The sequence below is a fragment of the Anopheles darlingi genome, chromosome 2 (genome assembly GCF_943734745.1).
Source record: "Anopheles darlingi chromosome 2, idAnoDarlMG_H_01, whole genome shotgun sequence".
Lineage (NCBI taxonomy): Eukaryota > Metazoa > Arthropoda > Insecta > Diptera > Culicidae > Anopheles > Anopheles darlingi.
The window spans coordinates 41,409,403-41,426,902 of record NC_064874.1 but is presented as its reverse complement, the minus strand read 5'-3'; the positions used below and the strand labels follow the sequence as shown (position 1 = coordinate 41,426,902).

The following is a 17,500-nucleotide window of genomic DNA, read 5'->3' as shown; positions in this document are numbered from 1 at the left end:
ATTGAAGTTGATTTAACTGGACTTTTATCGGCTAGAGCCTAGTGCGGCGAGTGTTAGTTGGACCAGACTTGGTAACATCAACCCCATCAACGAAAATTAACGCATTGTGAGCCCACACAGCTGCCCTCAGTCGGTGAACTAGTCAGTGTTTCTCCCGCTCCCGGAGTAGCTCCCGCTTCAAGAAGGTATTTGGGTTGGCCACATCATCTCTGAACGTGGAGCAGGAGGAAGAGCAGGAGGAATACGGGTGCAGTTTGGGGGGTCGTTTGGCGCTTGTGCGAATTCGAACATTCGGCTGCTGGTGGAGCTCAACCGACCACGACGAGACGACCGAAGCCGTGCCTCGCGAAACATCGTCACCGTCGTCGTCGTCGTCATCATCGCCCAGAACGAGATGGCCATATACTGGCGCCTCGCGTGACGAAAAGAGAACGATAGTAGACCTCCCACCGACCCCCGTCCGTCCATTCGTTCTGCGGGATAACTCGCGAAATTTGCGCCCCAAGATCAACGTCGTACCTCGAGGAAGGAGATAGTACCGAGAGCAGCAGCAGCAGCAACAGCAGTTGGGGGAACCTCGTTCAGGTTCGTCGCAGCATACTACAACTGCTAGCAGACCAGACGTTAGTACCGCCCGACAACATTTAGAACGTGGATACCCTGCTGAACAGTGCACGAGATTCGCTGGTTTCGTCTCTTCCATCTACCGCCATTCTCTCCTTGCCGTGTCGTTAGGAGGTGCGTACCGGAGGTGTCGCGACGGTGAAGGTGAACTGCTATTGACGTACTCCCGTTCCGACCGTGCCAATGAGCGAATTGGAATCGTCACGATAATCCAATTATCGGGCTGCTTCGTTGTTCCACTGCAGGGAAACCGACGATAGTGTCTCGTTCAATGAACACCGTTCGTAGTAGGCATTACGCGTAGTGGATGGTGGAGCGCAGCTCGTGAAAGGAGCGAAAGTTTTTATGTTCCGCGATATGTGCCAGATGTGTGGTAAGCGAATGGCAATTCCGCAGTACGGTTAACTGCTGCCGTGATCTCGCAGCATCCGACATAGGTCGAGGCCGTCGTCATCGGCCGCGTCAGGATCTGTGCGTACACGTGAGCCCGATGGTAGTGAGTGTGGATGGAAAGCGGACCGTAAAAAAGAGAAGCGGAAAGAGTTTTGCGATGATGAAGCAATCAGCGCACTTAGTAGTAGACAGCATCATCGCGGCAGCATCGTCCGGTGTCTGTGTGGTGGTGGTTACGCTTCGTACGATTACATCATATCGTCTGTCTTTCTCCCTCTCTCCCTTTCAGCCTAGGTTCTGCTCCTTCTCGACCGCATAGATTCCCGAGCAGCTCGTTACCGATGGATGTGGAGCTGTTCTCGATATCAGAGCAACGGTCAGATACTAGTTGGCAGTAGTGAATGTATTGTGCAAGTGTCGCCGATGGGAATGCGCACGTGTGACTGCAATTACCTTCCGGCAGAACGTCTAGTGTAGTGAGTGCTTTTCACACCCTCCCTCTAGAGGATACTGCCAGCCAACCGGAAGTGTGATTGTGTTCTGCAGAGTGTCGGAAAAAAGTCTCGAGTCAAGTTCTAAAAAGGTTCCAACGGTTAGTGTATTGCTGTTACTTCCTGCCCTCCCAGTTGCCATTCGACGTGTTCCATCGTACTCCAAGCCAAGCCAAGCAGCATTATGAGTGCTGGAAGTAGTAACCACGGTGGTCCGTCCGCTTCGGTCAGCGCCGTTTCAACGCCCATCAATGCCGGTAACCGGCCGGATTCGGCACCTGCACTCGGAAGCTGCCAAGCATCGACACCACCGAACTCCGGAGCCAAGTTTCTCGGTAAGTGCGCCGGGACCGCCCGGGATCTCGTTCTTCTGCCCCCCCCCCCCCCTCCCCTTAGATGTGATGTCAGTTTTTTTGCGTTATACGTTATCCACATCCCTTTTTTCAGTTTCCTGGCCCATTGGAAAGGTTTGTTGTTGGGTCTCCTTTTTAGATTTCTGATTGCGTCCTCGTTCATCCCTCTCCCGTCACTCGGTTCGGATGTTTTAACTGAAACAAAAGGTTCTTCTCGGACGATACGCGGTGTACGCCGTCGTCATATCGCTTTGTACCCGACATCCGGACCACGTCACTAGCTGTTGGTTTGACCCTCCGATATTGGGTCACAAAAGAGCGGAATGAGTGTTGCTAACAACGGAATCAACCGTCGCATACCTACCGGTGCTCGTGTACAATCTGTTCCCTGCGCCAAGCGGAAGCTGTGCTCCGGGAAAAGGAGGACAGTGTTTGTGGAACAATTTTCTACACATAAATTCAGGTGGCACTAGTAGCGGATGCCGGTTGCTAGATGGTTTTTCCCAGATTGTTGAATAGATGTCAGATGTCAGATGACATGAGCCGAGGTGCTGCTACCGGGTTGCATGGCTTCCTAGACCTTCTCGGTCGAGCGCATTGTGTAGAAGAGGGATGAAAGTTTCACTCGAAACGACAGTACGATACAGTCGAGACATCCTTTATTGATGCACATCAATCGATTTTCCGGAACGACGACAGAAAGCAATTTAGGGTCCGGTCTCCCGCCAGAATCATATGGCTTGATCTACACTGATGGTAAAACCTAAAGCTCCAATGCTTTTCTTGTCTCTAGCACTATAATATGTATTTAAGCAACGTGAATCGAATGGCATAGCCTGCTAACGTTTGCAGCATATCACACTGGTTATGCTTAGCTGTTGTTGTAGTTTAAGTGTTATTTCTTCGGAGCCCTCGGATGTCAAAAATTGATCAACAGTATTTCCTTCCAGACAGGACTGAATTCCAAGACTTTCAGTGGAATGGAAAGTCATCAACTGTCGTTTGCTATTTGCCATGCAACTATTTCATTCCATTCGCGAACCGAGCGGCCGTTCGGTGACCCTCGCCCCCGGAATTCAAGGCAGAAGTGCACAATTTACAGAACTACCAGCACATTGTGTCATGGTGCGGCGTCTATAGTCGCCTGCAGTTTGAGCGTTCAGGTGGGGCTAGTAAACGTCCCGTGAATTAGTACACCGGCTATGCCTGAAGGATATCGCGTGCGACGTGGCAATTTAGCACTCTCCGGCATAACTTTGCACCACCTTCTGCGGTAAGACTATGTGGCGTGTGGCTCCCCTCTGGAGCGGATTCGTTTTTCATTCCGTCTCCTCACAGATTTGTTGCTTTGTAGCCTTTGGTCGTCTCGGATGTGTCGTGTGTAAGTGAGAGGAAGTGATTTCGTTTCCTTGCTCGCTTCACTAGCAGCGATGTCGACATGGCCACCTCCGGGGGATCCGCAGTAACGAATATTTGCGGGGTTGTGAGTTTGATCGATTGGTCGGACCTGCAGGTGACACTAAGCTCGCTGGTACACGCAAATGTACAGGATCGTTTTTCTTGCTTGTGGAATCTTCAATCTTTTTAAGTAAACCAATCGGTTGAGTGATTGAAAATTGTCGATACCTGGGCTTTTGAAGCGGAACTCTCAAGAATATGGGATCACCGTTGGGTGGTACTCGTTGCGATGTTGTCAAACGATCACACAAATTGTGATAGATTGTACCGCGAAATATGTAATTGCAGCTTAGTTACATCATCGCATTTTCATTCTTTCCGCAATCCATTTTTTACCTTTCCACGCGTTCTTATTATCATCATCATCCTCATCTACGTCAAGCGGTGCCGAATGATAACCTGAACGTGTCTTATGTCGCACTGGGCTTATCATTTCCGCTCATGTGGCCAGGCATTCGAGGCTTTCACATGATGCAAGAGCGGCTTTTCATTTCCAATGGGTTTTTGCATCACTTTTTCATTCGAAGCGGGGAAACATGTGTGTTTGTTAGGGTTTGCTGGCAGTTGACAGAACGCAAATTAATTCTACCCTCACTCCAGCACGAAATCGCACCAAAGACCGCATAGAAAGCATTGCCGAAGGGTTGCCAACATTCCAACAATGAGACGCACTTGGCCAACAAACACTAATTAGTGCCCGCAGGCACCGGAACCACCCCCAACTGTCAACTGCTGTCGGCTGTATGGCTTTGTGGTCGCGAGTTGCGGTTCTCCAAAAGCCAGCCTGCCCGTACCCGGTGTCATGTCACTGCAGAATGCGCGCGTGGTTGGCCTCGGCAGCTTCCTTTTTTTTTTGCAAAGAAATTGTTGTCTCGTTTCGTGGCAGGCTCATGTCGGTGCTTTCAGGAAAGTCACGAATCCGGGTGTATTATCCTCTTTTTAACCCGGAGCACGGGAGTATCACGGGACGAAACAAACCCAGGGTCTCTGTTCTCATCGTCTTCATAACCATTTCTGTTGAAGATTTTTCCCCCCATTTTTATTCGAGTTTATTCGTTATCTGTTGCTGTCTTCCTTATCACTGCTTCTATCCTTTTTGTGTGATACATGTTTTCTTATCTTTTCTCTTTTTTCCCTTTTCTTTTCATAATCTGCTTTGCACATCCCATCGTTCGACTCACGCGTCCCATTGCGCACCGCATGCAACTCTGTGCGTCTCACGTGACTGTTTACGGGTACTATCCCGCCCCCCCTTCTACATGGATTGCACGCGTGCATTGCGCGTGTCCAGATGTGAAAGCCCAAGAGGACAAGAAGAGCCGCCGTACGTCGCTGCAGATGCTGCTGCCGAAGCTACCTTCGAGCGATAGTGCCGGTCCCAGCCCTGGCCCATCCTCTCCAGGTGATTTGATGCAAAACTTCAAAACCCCAACTCGCTTTTGTCCCCTTTGCCGCACTAGTCCCCCCGGGGCGGAAAGGTTTATTGTTGGTGTCGGTATGGTTTGGCAAAGGATCACGATTACGGCTGCCACTGCTGCCTGCCGTTGATCAAGGGCATGAGGCTGAGCGTTTTTGTAATGGTTTCGTTTTCTAACAAATATTTTAACCAACTCTTCCTGAATGTTTGTGTGTATCTGTTTTATTTAATGTATTACTGACTATATTGCTTGTGATAGTTGCTATATGTATCGTTGTAAACTAATGGTTACTTCTTGCTGATGAGTTCTACTCTCACGAAACGAAAATTTATCCTAAAGCTGTCCTTAGTTTTTGTATCTTATGTGTCAGCATTATGCTATGCATAAGATTTTATGTTTTTGATTGAATCGAAAGTAGCTAGTGCACTGCAAAGCGTTGATTTCTCAATGTGTGTTGGATTGATGGACTGAGGAAAAAAGAACCTGGCAGGAAGTTTGAGCTATGATTTTCTTAATTTAGGAATTGGAAGTTTTAAATAATTTAACAAAATAATACATTTCTTGTCAATAATACAAATAATAATAGTAATATCTGTTGGGTTATTTAAATGTACCACTTGCACAGTCGTTATATAATACTCGTCAAAGAACTACCAGAGTTTCTTAACAGGTCAAAACAGCAAATGCAGAAAATAGCAGCGATTGATGAAAGTAAACTTATTGATGAAGTCGAATAATTTGACGTAAGACTGTTGAAAACATGATACCAAGAATTAAAAAATGTATAATACGCGTCAAAAGAGAGACCTTTGACGATTATAATGCCAAGTTCGAATTTTTTAATTTCATCATGCGATGGGTTGTAGTTCGATCTTTATTCTTCCATAATAAATAGCCATGTTAGGTATAGTGTAAAATAGCATTAATATTAAACCCCTCGTATTATCTCATTCGACCTTGCAAGTACAGTTAAGCCATCCATTGCAAGAACCTGGACTACTCTTTCATCGCAGATGAAACTCCACCGTAACACCCTTGCCGTACGGTGCTATTTACAATTTACCAGGTTTCTAATGACGACGAGAACCAGGTGTAACTTGAATGAGACACGTGTGCTTTCATGCTTGCGGAGATGATACATGTTTTCCTTCCGGTGAATGCACTGCTGAAGCGGGGGAGAGATGAATCCTTACAAATGCTGAACCTTCACCCTTGACACGAATGCCATGCTGGTCGAGAGACTGTTGTAACGCTTCCCATTGGTTCGTTACCGCGCATTCAGTGTCTTGGTACGGGAGTGTCTCCTACGTGGCTGTCGTTTTACTTTGCTGGCCATGACAGCCAAGTCTCTCGATTGTATAATACCGGTTCTTTGGTGATGGCATAAGTAGGGCCATCCCACGAAAAGGGAACGACGGACGGTACCATACTGCTTAAGTACACCGGTCGGATGGACGAATACCTACCACCTGATCCTGTCGTTAATAGTTACCGACCGTTTCGCCCATTAAATGACGTGACCAAGATCCTCTTTCATCCTCTACTCGGATGAGAACACTCCACTGCGTGCGGGTTAAGCGCTCATGAACACGACAGTTCTTGGGGATGTGGCCGGTTGGTGGCTCGCCTACAGTACGCGGGAGTAGCGTCATATTCTTTTAACAGAACAGACACACACACACCACGTGGTCGTTTATGCTGGTGATTATACGTACAGCTTTCACGGTACGGTGAAAGTGTAAATTGTTTTTTTTTGTGTGTGCTTCTTTTACTTCACGCTTCGCTGTTGGTTGGTTGTTCATTCGCCTTCGCCACGGATGCGCCACAAATACCTTCCAGAACGTGGCGGTGCTAACGAGCCTGATCCGATGCGATGATGGTGGTTAAATGGTTAAATGGTCGAGTCGAGCTCTCTCTCTCTCTCTTTCTCTCTCTGGCCTCCGATCGATGATTATCACATTAAGCGGCTTTTGGCTAAAACCTCCCTCTCTCGATCCGGGGAAGGTACAACCGAAGATGCTGCTGGAAATAATGAGAAAAATTAATACCTCAATTAACACGACGACGATGAGCGCAAAAAAAAAAAACATGGAGACATTATCCGTTTCCTTAAATTTCATATTGCTATCGCGCAAAAATAATGTGCTTTTTTGTGTGTTGAAGACGAAAAATCTTGCTGATCGTTGTCCTCGTTCGGCTTGTTCGGGGCCACTAACATTGATTTATGTCCGCAATATAGACCGCGTGGGGCGAGGGATCATAAGCAAATATCCAACAGCCGTGCGGCTGCGTGTACACATTATTTCCGAATTCGCTCCGGTTTGCCTCGGAAGCTAGCTTTATTGAGCGTTCGTTGTGGCTTCCGTTGTGTCACAGACGAGAACACCCTGGTTTTCGTGCGTGCGTCATGCTGAGTTGGGTCGTGCCACTATTGCAAGGGCTTACACCAGCGTACCAGGGCCTTCGTACAGCCAATCATAATATAATATCGAAACCGAGCAAAAGCGAGGTAACCGTATTGTACCGTGCCCCAGTGGCCAGTCAGCAGAAGCAAGTTTATGTAAGGAGTTCTACGCACAAGAATCGAAGGAAGGAAAAAGGTGCAAATGCAAAGAGCGGCGCTAAACGCTCTTCGTTGAACTGCACCACCACATGTGTCGCGTTGGAGCTAGGTGTTGGGCTGCTTGAGTGCTTGAGGACTTGGCAGCTACAATCCGCGCGTACATTGCGGTTGGTTGGAGGTTTGAGAATGACGTCATGATTCAGTATTTGGTAGCCAACAACATTCGTCACTACTGCGTAGTCGTTTGTGTCATGTTATTTAATATACTGCCATTAAACAGTGGTAACCATCGTGAAAAGCTCCGTAGGTCGAGTCCAATGGACTAGGATGAACGTAATGTGCCAATGTCACTACGGGAATGATGTAGACTTGGAGATTAATGTCACATGCAAAAAATGCGAAACTTTATGGCACATTAAACTTATAATTTTCCTCATAGTTTTATTTGGTTGTTTGCAATTTAAAAACTACATCTATGTCAATGCATGTTTATGATAGTTTAACATGCTGACGTTAAACAATTACTAATTTTGATAAGATTGTTGAGAATATATCTCAAACGCTCTGTAATTCAGATGAGAAGGGCAAGAAGGTTACATACCTTCATTTGGCAAAAATTGTCAAATTCTAATGAAGATGTCGAAGCCTGACATCAACTGCAACGCGATTCTAACGATTTTCAAAAGATAAAGGGGTTTAATAGGCGCCACAAAACTTGTAAAGTAATAAAACTCTGCAGACTTTAAATATTAGAATATTTCAAATTATAAGCGCATAAACAAGACATTTTTCAAGACGGACAAGATTGAAAGATTTTTATGTGTGCCAAAAGCATGTCGTACTGGTTTCAATTAAGTAGGGCCACGGGTTACGGAACGCACTACTGTTTCCATTGTTCGATCGATTCCGTTAGATAAGGTCACGTTCAAACAGCCATCAATTATGATCCTTCAGCAGAAGAACTACGAGCGGTACAGTCCGTTCCTTGGATGATAAGTGAACCAGTGACGTGTCGCATCACTCCGCATGTTCTGTTTGACGAATCGATGAACAACTCCAATCGATGGACAACCGATGGACATTTCTCCTCGTCCATTATCTTTCACTTATATCGAGCAGAGTAAATCGCAGTCGATTGCTATCTGCCGAAGCTTTTAATTGAATCCCATACCACCCATACCACCTTCACCTTTCCAGCAGATCGATTCGATTGTTCATCATTCTCATCCGCATCATCATCTTCATCATCATTCAGCAATCGTTCGTTGGTGGCCATAAATCGCGGTCAGATTGCTTGGCGCCGTTGTCGATCCATCACTCTCATCAGGGTTGGCCAACGTACGTTTTTTGAAGGTGCTGCACCGGGCTGTAGATAGACTTTGACCGATAAATTGTTAAAACTGGACGGCCGACTAAATTGATTTATTGTATCTGGGCGCCTTGTATCTGATAACGTCTGCCTGTTTGGAGCGATATCATCGATAAGGAGGAGGTCACCTGCCAGTGTGAAGCGGCATGCGTTCACCGTCACAAGTGGATATATGGTTAATGGAATTATTTTTTAACAAGTTACGTTGGCAAACGCAGCTTAACCTTTGGAATTGCCCTTTCAATTGGCGATTCATTCTGGCTAGAGGTGAAAGAGCCGCATAATTTGACGAATCTGGTTATGGAATGCCTCATGTGTTTCCGTCCGAAATATCCACATGCCTCAAACTAACCGCAGAAGCGTAGTGTGTAAGTGGCAGCATGATAGCATCATTTTTTATATACCGACGAAACTTTGTTGGCCCTGCTGCTTGCTTCCTCGAATTCTCAACCTCAATCTATTTTTTCCAACTAGTGCAAAGACGTCCGGAATCCTCGACTTACGTTTTGATCCTTCTGTGGATGGATTGTTTGAATTCTTGTTGAAATCCGGGGAAAGTTTTCCTGTTTGGAGTTGGAAATTCACCGGCGGCAAGCAGAGAGCAGCAAGAGCACGTTCCGAGATGTACGAACGTGCTCAACGAGAACTTCTTCGGGATATTTTGGAATAGATTTCGTCCAGTTCTTTTGCTGAGAGCACTGCTTTTTTTGGGAACTTCTCTGCTTCGTCAAGTTATTCCATCCTTTCTATGCATATAACGAAACGAAATGATTCGCTGTTGCTTTTAAGCATTTGAATAATTGGATGGAAAATATACTACCTTTTTTAATGGTCTCTCTCTGGTTAGTTTCGCACTTTTCCATAAAAATCTGGCCCTTCCTTCAGAGGCTGGTCCGGGTTGCTAGCGAGTGTTTTATCTTATCTTTTTTACGTCAAATAATTATCACTCTAATGCACTCCGTTTGCCTGCCTGTGCTTTCGACCATAACTGGTGCAATGTTTGCGTACAGACGGTGGCGCACTCATGGTGAAGCAATTGCTCAAGTGCCGACAAAAAGTGTCTAGAATGGTTTGACAAGCGAATCACGAAAGCAAACAGAAACTTGTCCTTTTGGTAGGCTAGCATACGGTAAAACCTCATAGGACGAGAAAGGGGTACGGTCATTGGGGGGTTGCGATGGTTAGCAAGTTGTCCGTGTTCTCTATATGGCCACGATTTCAAGGCAACTGCTGCTGCTGCTGCTGCTGCTGCTGCCCCAAAGAGTTAGGTTGGGCTGAATGCTTGGCCTATAACCTGGCCGCAGCGCACCATAGAGTTTGACGTGGATGAATAATTTAATTGTATTGAAGCATTAAAAGCACTCGTACGTCGATCGTCGTGGAACCTCATTCGAGGTGCTGGCCGTGGCAGGAAAAATCCAATCGAATAAATATTGAATCTGTCGCATGTTGGGTTGGTGGTGAAGCGAAGGGAGAAGGGTAGTGGAGCGGTGCGATGCCCGGCATGTTTGTTCGACCACTTGTACCGTGTGCAGTGGCGACTGGCCACGTCCATTTGGCCATTAGGGAAATTGTCGGTTGCCTGTTGGTTTTTGCTTCTTAGGTCTTTTTCCCTTTTTCATTGAAATATGAAAGTGGACTGACTTGAAGAAAAAAATAAAATAAAACCTCTTGCTGATTGATTGGATGGCATGCGGCGATAAACGATACCGCCGTGGACGTGTGGTCTCAAATCAATCAAAAGTTTCGTTCCTCTGTGGGTTCCTCGCTGGAACGGAATGCCAATAGGAAGTATGTTACGCATCCCCTGCGGCAAATAATATAGTAATTTTCCACGGGAATCTAATTTGCGTAACAAAATGCAACCTAAGACCACTATCAAAAAGCTAATTATCGTTGCTTTTGATATATCGTAATGAGAACTTTTAACTTGAATATTGTCTTTTAGGTTATCAGCACGCGTGGGTCAATGGAGTTAACAGGAAGATAACAATTAAAGTATGAAAATAGATATCCAAACCGATGGATGATAACCCATAATTTTAGTGAACTGATTTTGCAGCTTACTTGTCTGCCCGAATAGCTGCAGTCATACTTCGCAATCATGGTGTAAAATACTCCATGTGACCATTCGAACACAGGGGCGCCGTCTCAGACTGCGCAAACAGTGATGGAGATGCAACTAATTTTTTGATTTGCAATTTAAAAACTAAATTGGAAAATTGGTTACTACATTTTTAAATCCGATACTGCCACACAACAATCAGTTGAACTTTTCGGATCCTGAAATAGTAGCATACTCTACCCTCGATGACGTTGATTCGTCACTTTGAATGTTAGTATTGGCATGAACGTGAATCAAAATAAAGAACAGTAGATATCGTTCGCACCCATCGCTTTCAGCTCTGCGCTCGTATGACGATATCATATGCGCCGTTGGCGTTTATGCAATCTCACTTGAGTTTCACGTTTCTCTTTCAGTTTTTATAGAAAATGGTCTGGTTTATATCGTTTTGCAGATAAAATTGCCCGCGCCGTGCCTGGCAACTCCTAGAATCATGGGTGTGAATACTTTAATACTCACGCGACGCATCGCGTACTAAGCGGGTCAAGGATTATGTGTCTTATCGATTGATTTGCGGTCAAGATTATCGATACCGGTGGTGTGTGTGTGTGTGTGTGATATGGCGAGTGTGCTCAAATCAGTTCAAACCGCGTCCCTTTTTCTTTTTTAATGACCATCTAAGGAGTGCCAGCCAGGGCATACAGGGTTCCCGTCTTTGTTGTGTTGATTGCGATCGTGAGTTATGCATGTGGGTTTGGGGACGGGCATGGTTGGATAAGGGAATTTCGCATTGATGACCTTCCGTCGCTGGCAGCACATTGCAACGAGCGCACAATATCGCACAGCTATATGCACCTGGAAAGTGGCAGCAGCTCATCCATCCCACTGCGTGCCCGGGCGTAACACACCTGTCCGGATGCGGTGATTTTCACAGTCACCTGGCACGGCACTCGACTTGACTCGGCACTGGGTGGCCCGAGACAAATTATATGTCGCCGTACAGCTGCCTGCGGCGGCACACTGAAAACTGATATTCCGATACTCATCGGCGTTAATATGCACTCTTTACACGCGCGGTTGTGTATGCGTGTAATGCTTTGGTTTTGTTGTTTTGTACTCCTACTTTTATCAGCATTTATCCTCCGCCCATCTCTCAGGTCTTATACATCGATACTACAATTGGCGTTGCTTGAGCTCCAGTCGTACTTCCTACGGTACGTGGATGTTTCGTTTTGCACCCGTCCCACCACTCACCACCACTCTAAACACTTTTCCGAATCCACCGTGCTTCTGCACACCCGCATACTCTCTTCTGCCCTCCCTCAGCGCGCTGCATCATCTCTTCTCTATCTCTCTCTCTCTTTGCTGCCACTACTGTCGACTGCTCGAAACTCTATCGCGTACACTACTCTATTGCAGAAAGGGTGGTAGAGGAAGGGGGAGGGAGCGCGGAGGAGTGCATGTGCCTGTAATGGAGAACGTGGGATCGTTGACAAAATGGCACCTGTCAATGTCAATGCAATCAAACGGTGAACCCTACGTTTTATCTGTACACAGCAGCTTGTACGTACAGGCTGTCGTTCCCTCCGGAGAGAAGGCCATTATCATGCAAGGGCACCACAATTATTGTTCCCAATAGTCACAATACCACCCCATACGTAACCTTGAACTTTCCCCCCTAAAAACCACTCTGTAGGAGTGCGGTCGTGTTTTGTTGGTCATCTCCAAGTGCCGGCTGTGGAACGGAGAGTACAGCTTTAAGATTGTCAGTTTATTCAAATCATTGACCGCGTGACCGCGTCTCATCTTGTAGTGGCTAGAAACCGTGAACGTGGCGTGACACGTGTCGCAGCATGTGGTCGATCATGGGGGTTTTTATCATAGTTACGTAGAGAAAGTTCTCCTATCCGAGTATAAGATTGCGCAAGGGCCAGCACAAAGGCTAGCACTTATCAACACAATGGCGTCTGCATGTATATGTATCACTAAGCAAACAATACTGCCGCTTTAGTTTTTGTAGCTCCGATAGTGAACATGTTAACCGACATTATAAAATACTCTAAATCCATTAGTAAACCCGCTATGGTGAATTAGTCAACACTAAAACGCTACGCTTTAATGTTCGTGTATATTGAATAATACACATGAATAGTCCATTAGTATTAATAAAAACATTGTGTTAGCAGTAATAAACACAAATGTAGTCTGCGCCTCTCCATAACCACAGAAGCTGTGCGTCATTGTAAAATAGGGCACAAGCAGGCGGCGGGTCAACAGGAGCGCCCCTCTCTGTGCTGTGCATTTATTTGGCAGTATCGAATAGATGGCTAACACCACAAGGTCGATTAATGTTTCTCCCCTTGCCCCTTCTTGAACTGGACATTTGCCCGGTTGTGTTTGCAGATCGCAAGCGCACAAACCAGCGCGAGATGCCAGTTTCATGTCAAACAATCGAAAGATCGATGATTTGACAGCTTCGAATAATCAATGCCTACCAGTGAATTTCCATCTTATTGATTTCACAATGGATGCCGGTACACGCCATTCCATTTTCCAGCGCGGCGCTGATCTGTCGGTGGAAATGGCCGGACCTGTTTGGCTTTTTTGATCCGCGAGATCAAGTGACTGACTAACGATCAGTTGCTAGCTAGGAGTATCCGAGCTCGGATGCCGCTGCTGCATGCGTTAACCCGAGTTCGGCGAGTGTTGCATGTCTAAACGATAGAGCACGAGCGGCTGTCTGTGGGGCAGAACACGAAATGGTGTAAGGGCCCCTCCCCCCTTCAGGTATTGCAGCACTAGCTGTGACGGTGGGCCACGGGCAGGGTTGATTATAATGCAGTGCAATATTAATGATGGTTCCGTGTAGGTCGCCTGCTGGCAGAAGGGTGCAAGGTTGGTCCGCGGGGAAAGTAGGTGAATCAAGAAAGCGGTGGAGCATGATGGGGGTCATATGGTAATTAGTAGTCGATTAGTGGAGCGCGCGCTCACTCACAAGTCTAACGCGGGGTGTGTGCGGTGTGCCCTGTGATCTCCGGTCGGTCCCCTTCGCCACTGTCCACTGTCGTGCACTCCGGGCGACTCCGGTGCCGTCTTGGGCTACGAAGAATTGTGTTGTTGTTGTTGCTGCTGTTGCGACGACGAAAGAATTAATCCGTTTCGTAGTGTTCTGGCTTCCTGGGTCGTGCTGGTGGTTGGCCTGTGTGGTGTACTGCGTCCGTTTTGCTTTGGTGAGCGGCCGTTTGCAGATGTGTATTGGTTCGGGGTTTTCCCTTTTGTACGGTTGTTGTGTTTTGTCATCGGCAGCCAGCGGCTGCTTCGGACGCATCATCATCCGACACGACGGTAGTGGATGACGTGACACACACGACGGGTAGTTCGGGCTGCGGGCCACGATGGGAGAGGAAGCACCGGGTGATGATGGTAGTAGTGTGTCGTCGGCTGTAGTGTGGCCCGCGGGGTGCGCGATGTTTATTTGTTTCACCGTGCACCGTACGCGCCGGTTGAAGTGTCGCGAGTGGCCGAACTGACCGGGTTGGCATTCAGGCATTCCAGTACTCGTGCAGCCGTTTAGTCGATTGGAAGAAAGTGAATCTCGCACCACCTCGGGTGTATGGGGGTTTAGTAGTAGGCCATGTGGCATTAATGTTGCTGTCGCTGATCGCTTACTGTACCACCAAGTGGTTGCCGCTGATGGTGGTGCTCGAGCGAGCTTATCTAGAACGTTAAAGGTCGCAACATCGCAATGGTGATTTTCACAAAACCAACAACCCTTAAACTCTGAAGTGTGAGGATCGTGGTTTTGTTTTCTTTGTTTCGATTGGCGTGAGAATTTATTCAATAAAAGTGGAATCAAAGTGTTCATTGTGTTGTGCTAAAATAAACAACACGCGCGATGTCAATCTCGCTTGCCTGCCTGCCCATCATCGCATTGACCTTGATCTTGCCCAACACAACACCCCCCCCCCGGCGGTTCACATTCAATTCACGCACTGCGCCACACCGACGCACTGTTGTGATGATGAAAGCGGGTAACTAATGGTCGCGGCACGACTTTCACGAAAATAAATTCGTTGACAATTTTTCGTTCGTTGGCCGGCCTGCTGTGTCCGGTTGTTTCGCATTTGAAACTCGCTAAAATCATATGCATGTTTGTGTGTGTGTGCGTTTGTGTCAAATAAAACCCCGTGCGTCATTGGCCGGACGACAGTGGGGCGTGCAAGCTAGATAGAAACCCACGATGGAGCCCAGCGCCATTAGATTTAAATTTAAACTGGCGCGCGTGCAGTGCCTAGCGCTCAAATTCAAACCATGTTAACGCCTCGGCGGCGCGCCCCCTTTCGGTTAACGGCGACCATGCGCTCAAGCGTACGATCAAAATACTTCTTGCGTCGTCTTGCATTGCTGATGGAGCTTCTCAGCGCCATCCGCGTGCGGGTGCGGGTGCGGGTGCGGGTGCGGGTGCGGGTGTTGTTTTGTGGTCAGAGGGAGGGTGTTTGAGCTGTGCGCGAACGCAGCTTACCCGACTTCTAGTGGTACCATCTGGTAATGTGCGCTTAGGGCTCACGGGGCGCGGTCTGACTGACGGTGGTCGCTCTTTTGGTTCTTGATGGTGGATGATTGTTTTCGTTTCACGATTTTACGACGGCCACGGGCTGGTTGATCTGCGCATTTACGGTTGGCCCACTACACTTTTGGCTGAGCACATGTGTGTGTGTGTGTGTGTGTGTGTTTTATTTCTCTTCCCCCGTTGACCGTTTGAATCTGTTCCGGGCTTGCGAGGTTGACGGTTGTGCAGCCGCTTAGCAAAGGAGCCATTTGGAGACATTACACTTTCCGGGTGTGTTCGACGATATCACCATTGTCCGTGCATCCATTGCGTTAGTGATAAGGGGGCAAGTGGTGTGCCAGCTCAACGGGGACGGACGCGGTCTGGATTTCGCGATGGAGAGTAGCATGAGTGATACGCGCGCGGGTACTATGGGGCACGATTGTTTTGGCTAGATTGTCGGGAAAAATAGTGAACCACCCACTTACCTCGACCAATGTGTGTGGTGTATGTGTAGAGTTTAGAGAAATGCCTGTTTGTACGTAGTAGGATGATTGTGTGTGTAGTTGTGGTTGCTAGGTTTTGTACTATTTTAACTCTTCACGTTACTCCATTCTTGTAGTGTGTTGTGTTGTGTAGCGAAACGTGTAGTTTTTTTTTTTAACTTCTAACTAGTGCCTCCTCCCTAACAGTGTTCTCCCTGTGTCTCCTGTAGTGCAGCAGTGAAGGGCGGGGGCTCTGCGTATTAAAAGGAGTGTGCTTGCGATCTGCAAAATGCGGCATGTTCTTCAATCCGGCCTCGGAACCTCGCGATGATTCAAATTAGTTCTAATTAAACTACGTGACAAAATAACGATGCTCGAGAGGCTGTGACGGTGCGGCGGTGTGAAGCGGAGTGAGCAGAGATCTGTTTGTTTTGATCCTCCGGTTGAATCGCCGGCCCGGCCCCCATAAGGCTTGTTTTTATCGCGTGTGGTGGCGGCGCGTGGTTTAAAGAACGGAAAAAGAACAAACCGTGAAACCGTTTGCAAAATAGCCACTCTCGTTCGAATGTGGTACAACGCTGTGCAGCTCGCAAGTGCCAATCCTGTTTCGCAACCCCTTGCTACTAGTCTGTCCTCTGCTGTTGGCTAGCAAAGCAAGCAAGCAATACACACATACGACACCATACAACGTACAACGACACCCACCGTAGCCGCAGTGTAACTGAACCCGTACGAGACTGTATGAATTATGAAATTCTTTTTAGGAATCTCGGGATGGAACGACAACAGTCCAAAGATCGAATCGGGCTTCCCAGACAAGGTGAGTAAGATGAGCATTTATTGATAAAGTAAAATTGGTGTGTTTGCCATTTCCGTCCGTCCTAGACGTGCATTGGGTACGCAAAAGTGGGGTGTTTATTGCTCACAAAGAGTATTTCAGTACTTGGCTGCAGTATTGTTGGTCGACGGAACGAAGAGCGTCACTTTTTTTTCTCTCTTTAGACGTTCGGTTTGATTGTGATTCCTCATCGAGAATGCAGGATGTTTGATCGGTTACTCGTTGCCGTTTGCAGCAGAATCTCCGACCCGGTTTCCCGGTTTTAAAGCGATCAAAAGAAATATGTATTGCTTTGTTGAAAGCAGCTACTCAGCTTCTTCGCAAATGAGCTTTGCGTACAGCGTAGGTTTTACATTAAAAAGAGCTTAGTACAATCGATCACTTAGTATAATCGATGGAATTTAATAGTATATGAAGTAAAAAAAACAAAGAATGGTCCCAAGTATAACTGCTTTTTCTTGGAGAATCAAGCGAGCGTGAAGAAGATCTTAAATATGTTAGCATCTGGCTGTTCGCAAGCCGATCCCGATGTCGATGTACTAAAATGCTTAAACCGAACGCCCAAAGGTATGCAATGCGACAATTGGCCTTCCCGGTGACTAACACGTTACTAACATTATCCGAGGGGGCTTAATGAATTTTATGCGCACCACACGAAATGATTTCTTGCGGCATGAACACGCCGTGCCTTCGGTTAACTGTGACTCATCCGCCAGGGTCACGTGACCCTGTTGTTGGGTGAAGGCTAGGCATTTAAAGCATTGCAGCAGGATCATCGACCGCGATTGGGGCGCATAAGCAATAAGGTTGTTGCGCAAAAATGCTAAAGCTAATAAACGGAAAGGCAACGCTTATTTCAGTTTAATCGATGTCGTTGCTGTAATTTATGTACAC

At 47.1% G+C, this 17,500-nt stretch overlaps 1 protein-coding gene across 15 annotated transcripts in view; it reads left to right on the top strand.

The window, feature by feature from the left end:
• The window catches only part of LOC125949253 (oxysterol-binding protein-related protein 8), a 24,212-nt gene that overhangs the window by 197 nt on the left and 6,515 nt on the right, over positions 1-17,500 (top strand). For 2 of the 15 annotated variants that reach the window (XM_049676110.1, XM_049676125.1), the window contains exons 2-4: positions 1,307-1,843; positions 4,611-4,721; positions 16,533-16,588. In XM_049676110.1, the coding sequence (XP_049532067.1) occupies positions 1,693-1,843; positions 4,611-4,721; positions 16,533-16,588 (318 nt within the window). In that variant the 5' untranslated portion in view covers positions 1,307-1,692. Of the gene's footprint in view, positions 1-51; positions 186-275; positions 624-749; positions 769-925; positions 1,096-1,306; positions 1,844-4,610; positions 4,722-13,972; positions 14,766-15,905; positions 16,589-17,500 lie in introns of those variants that run through there. The other 13 variants (XM_049676111.1, XM_049676112.1, XM_049676115.1 and 10 more) reach the window with 13 other exon arrangements.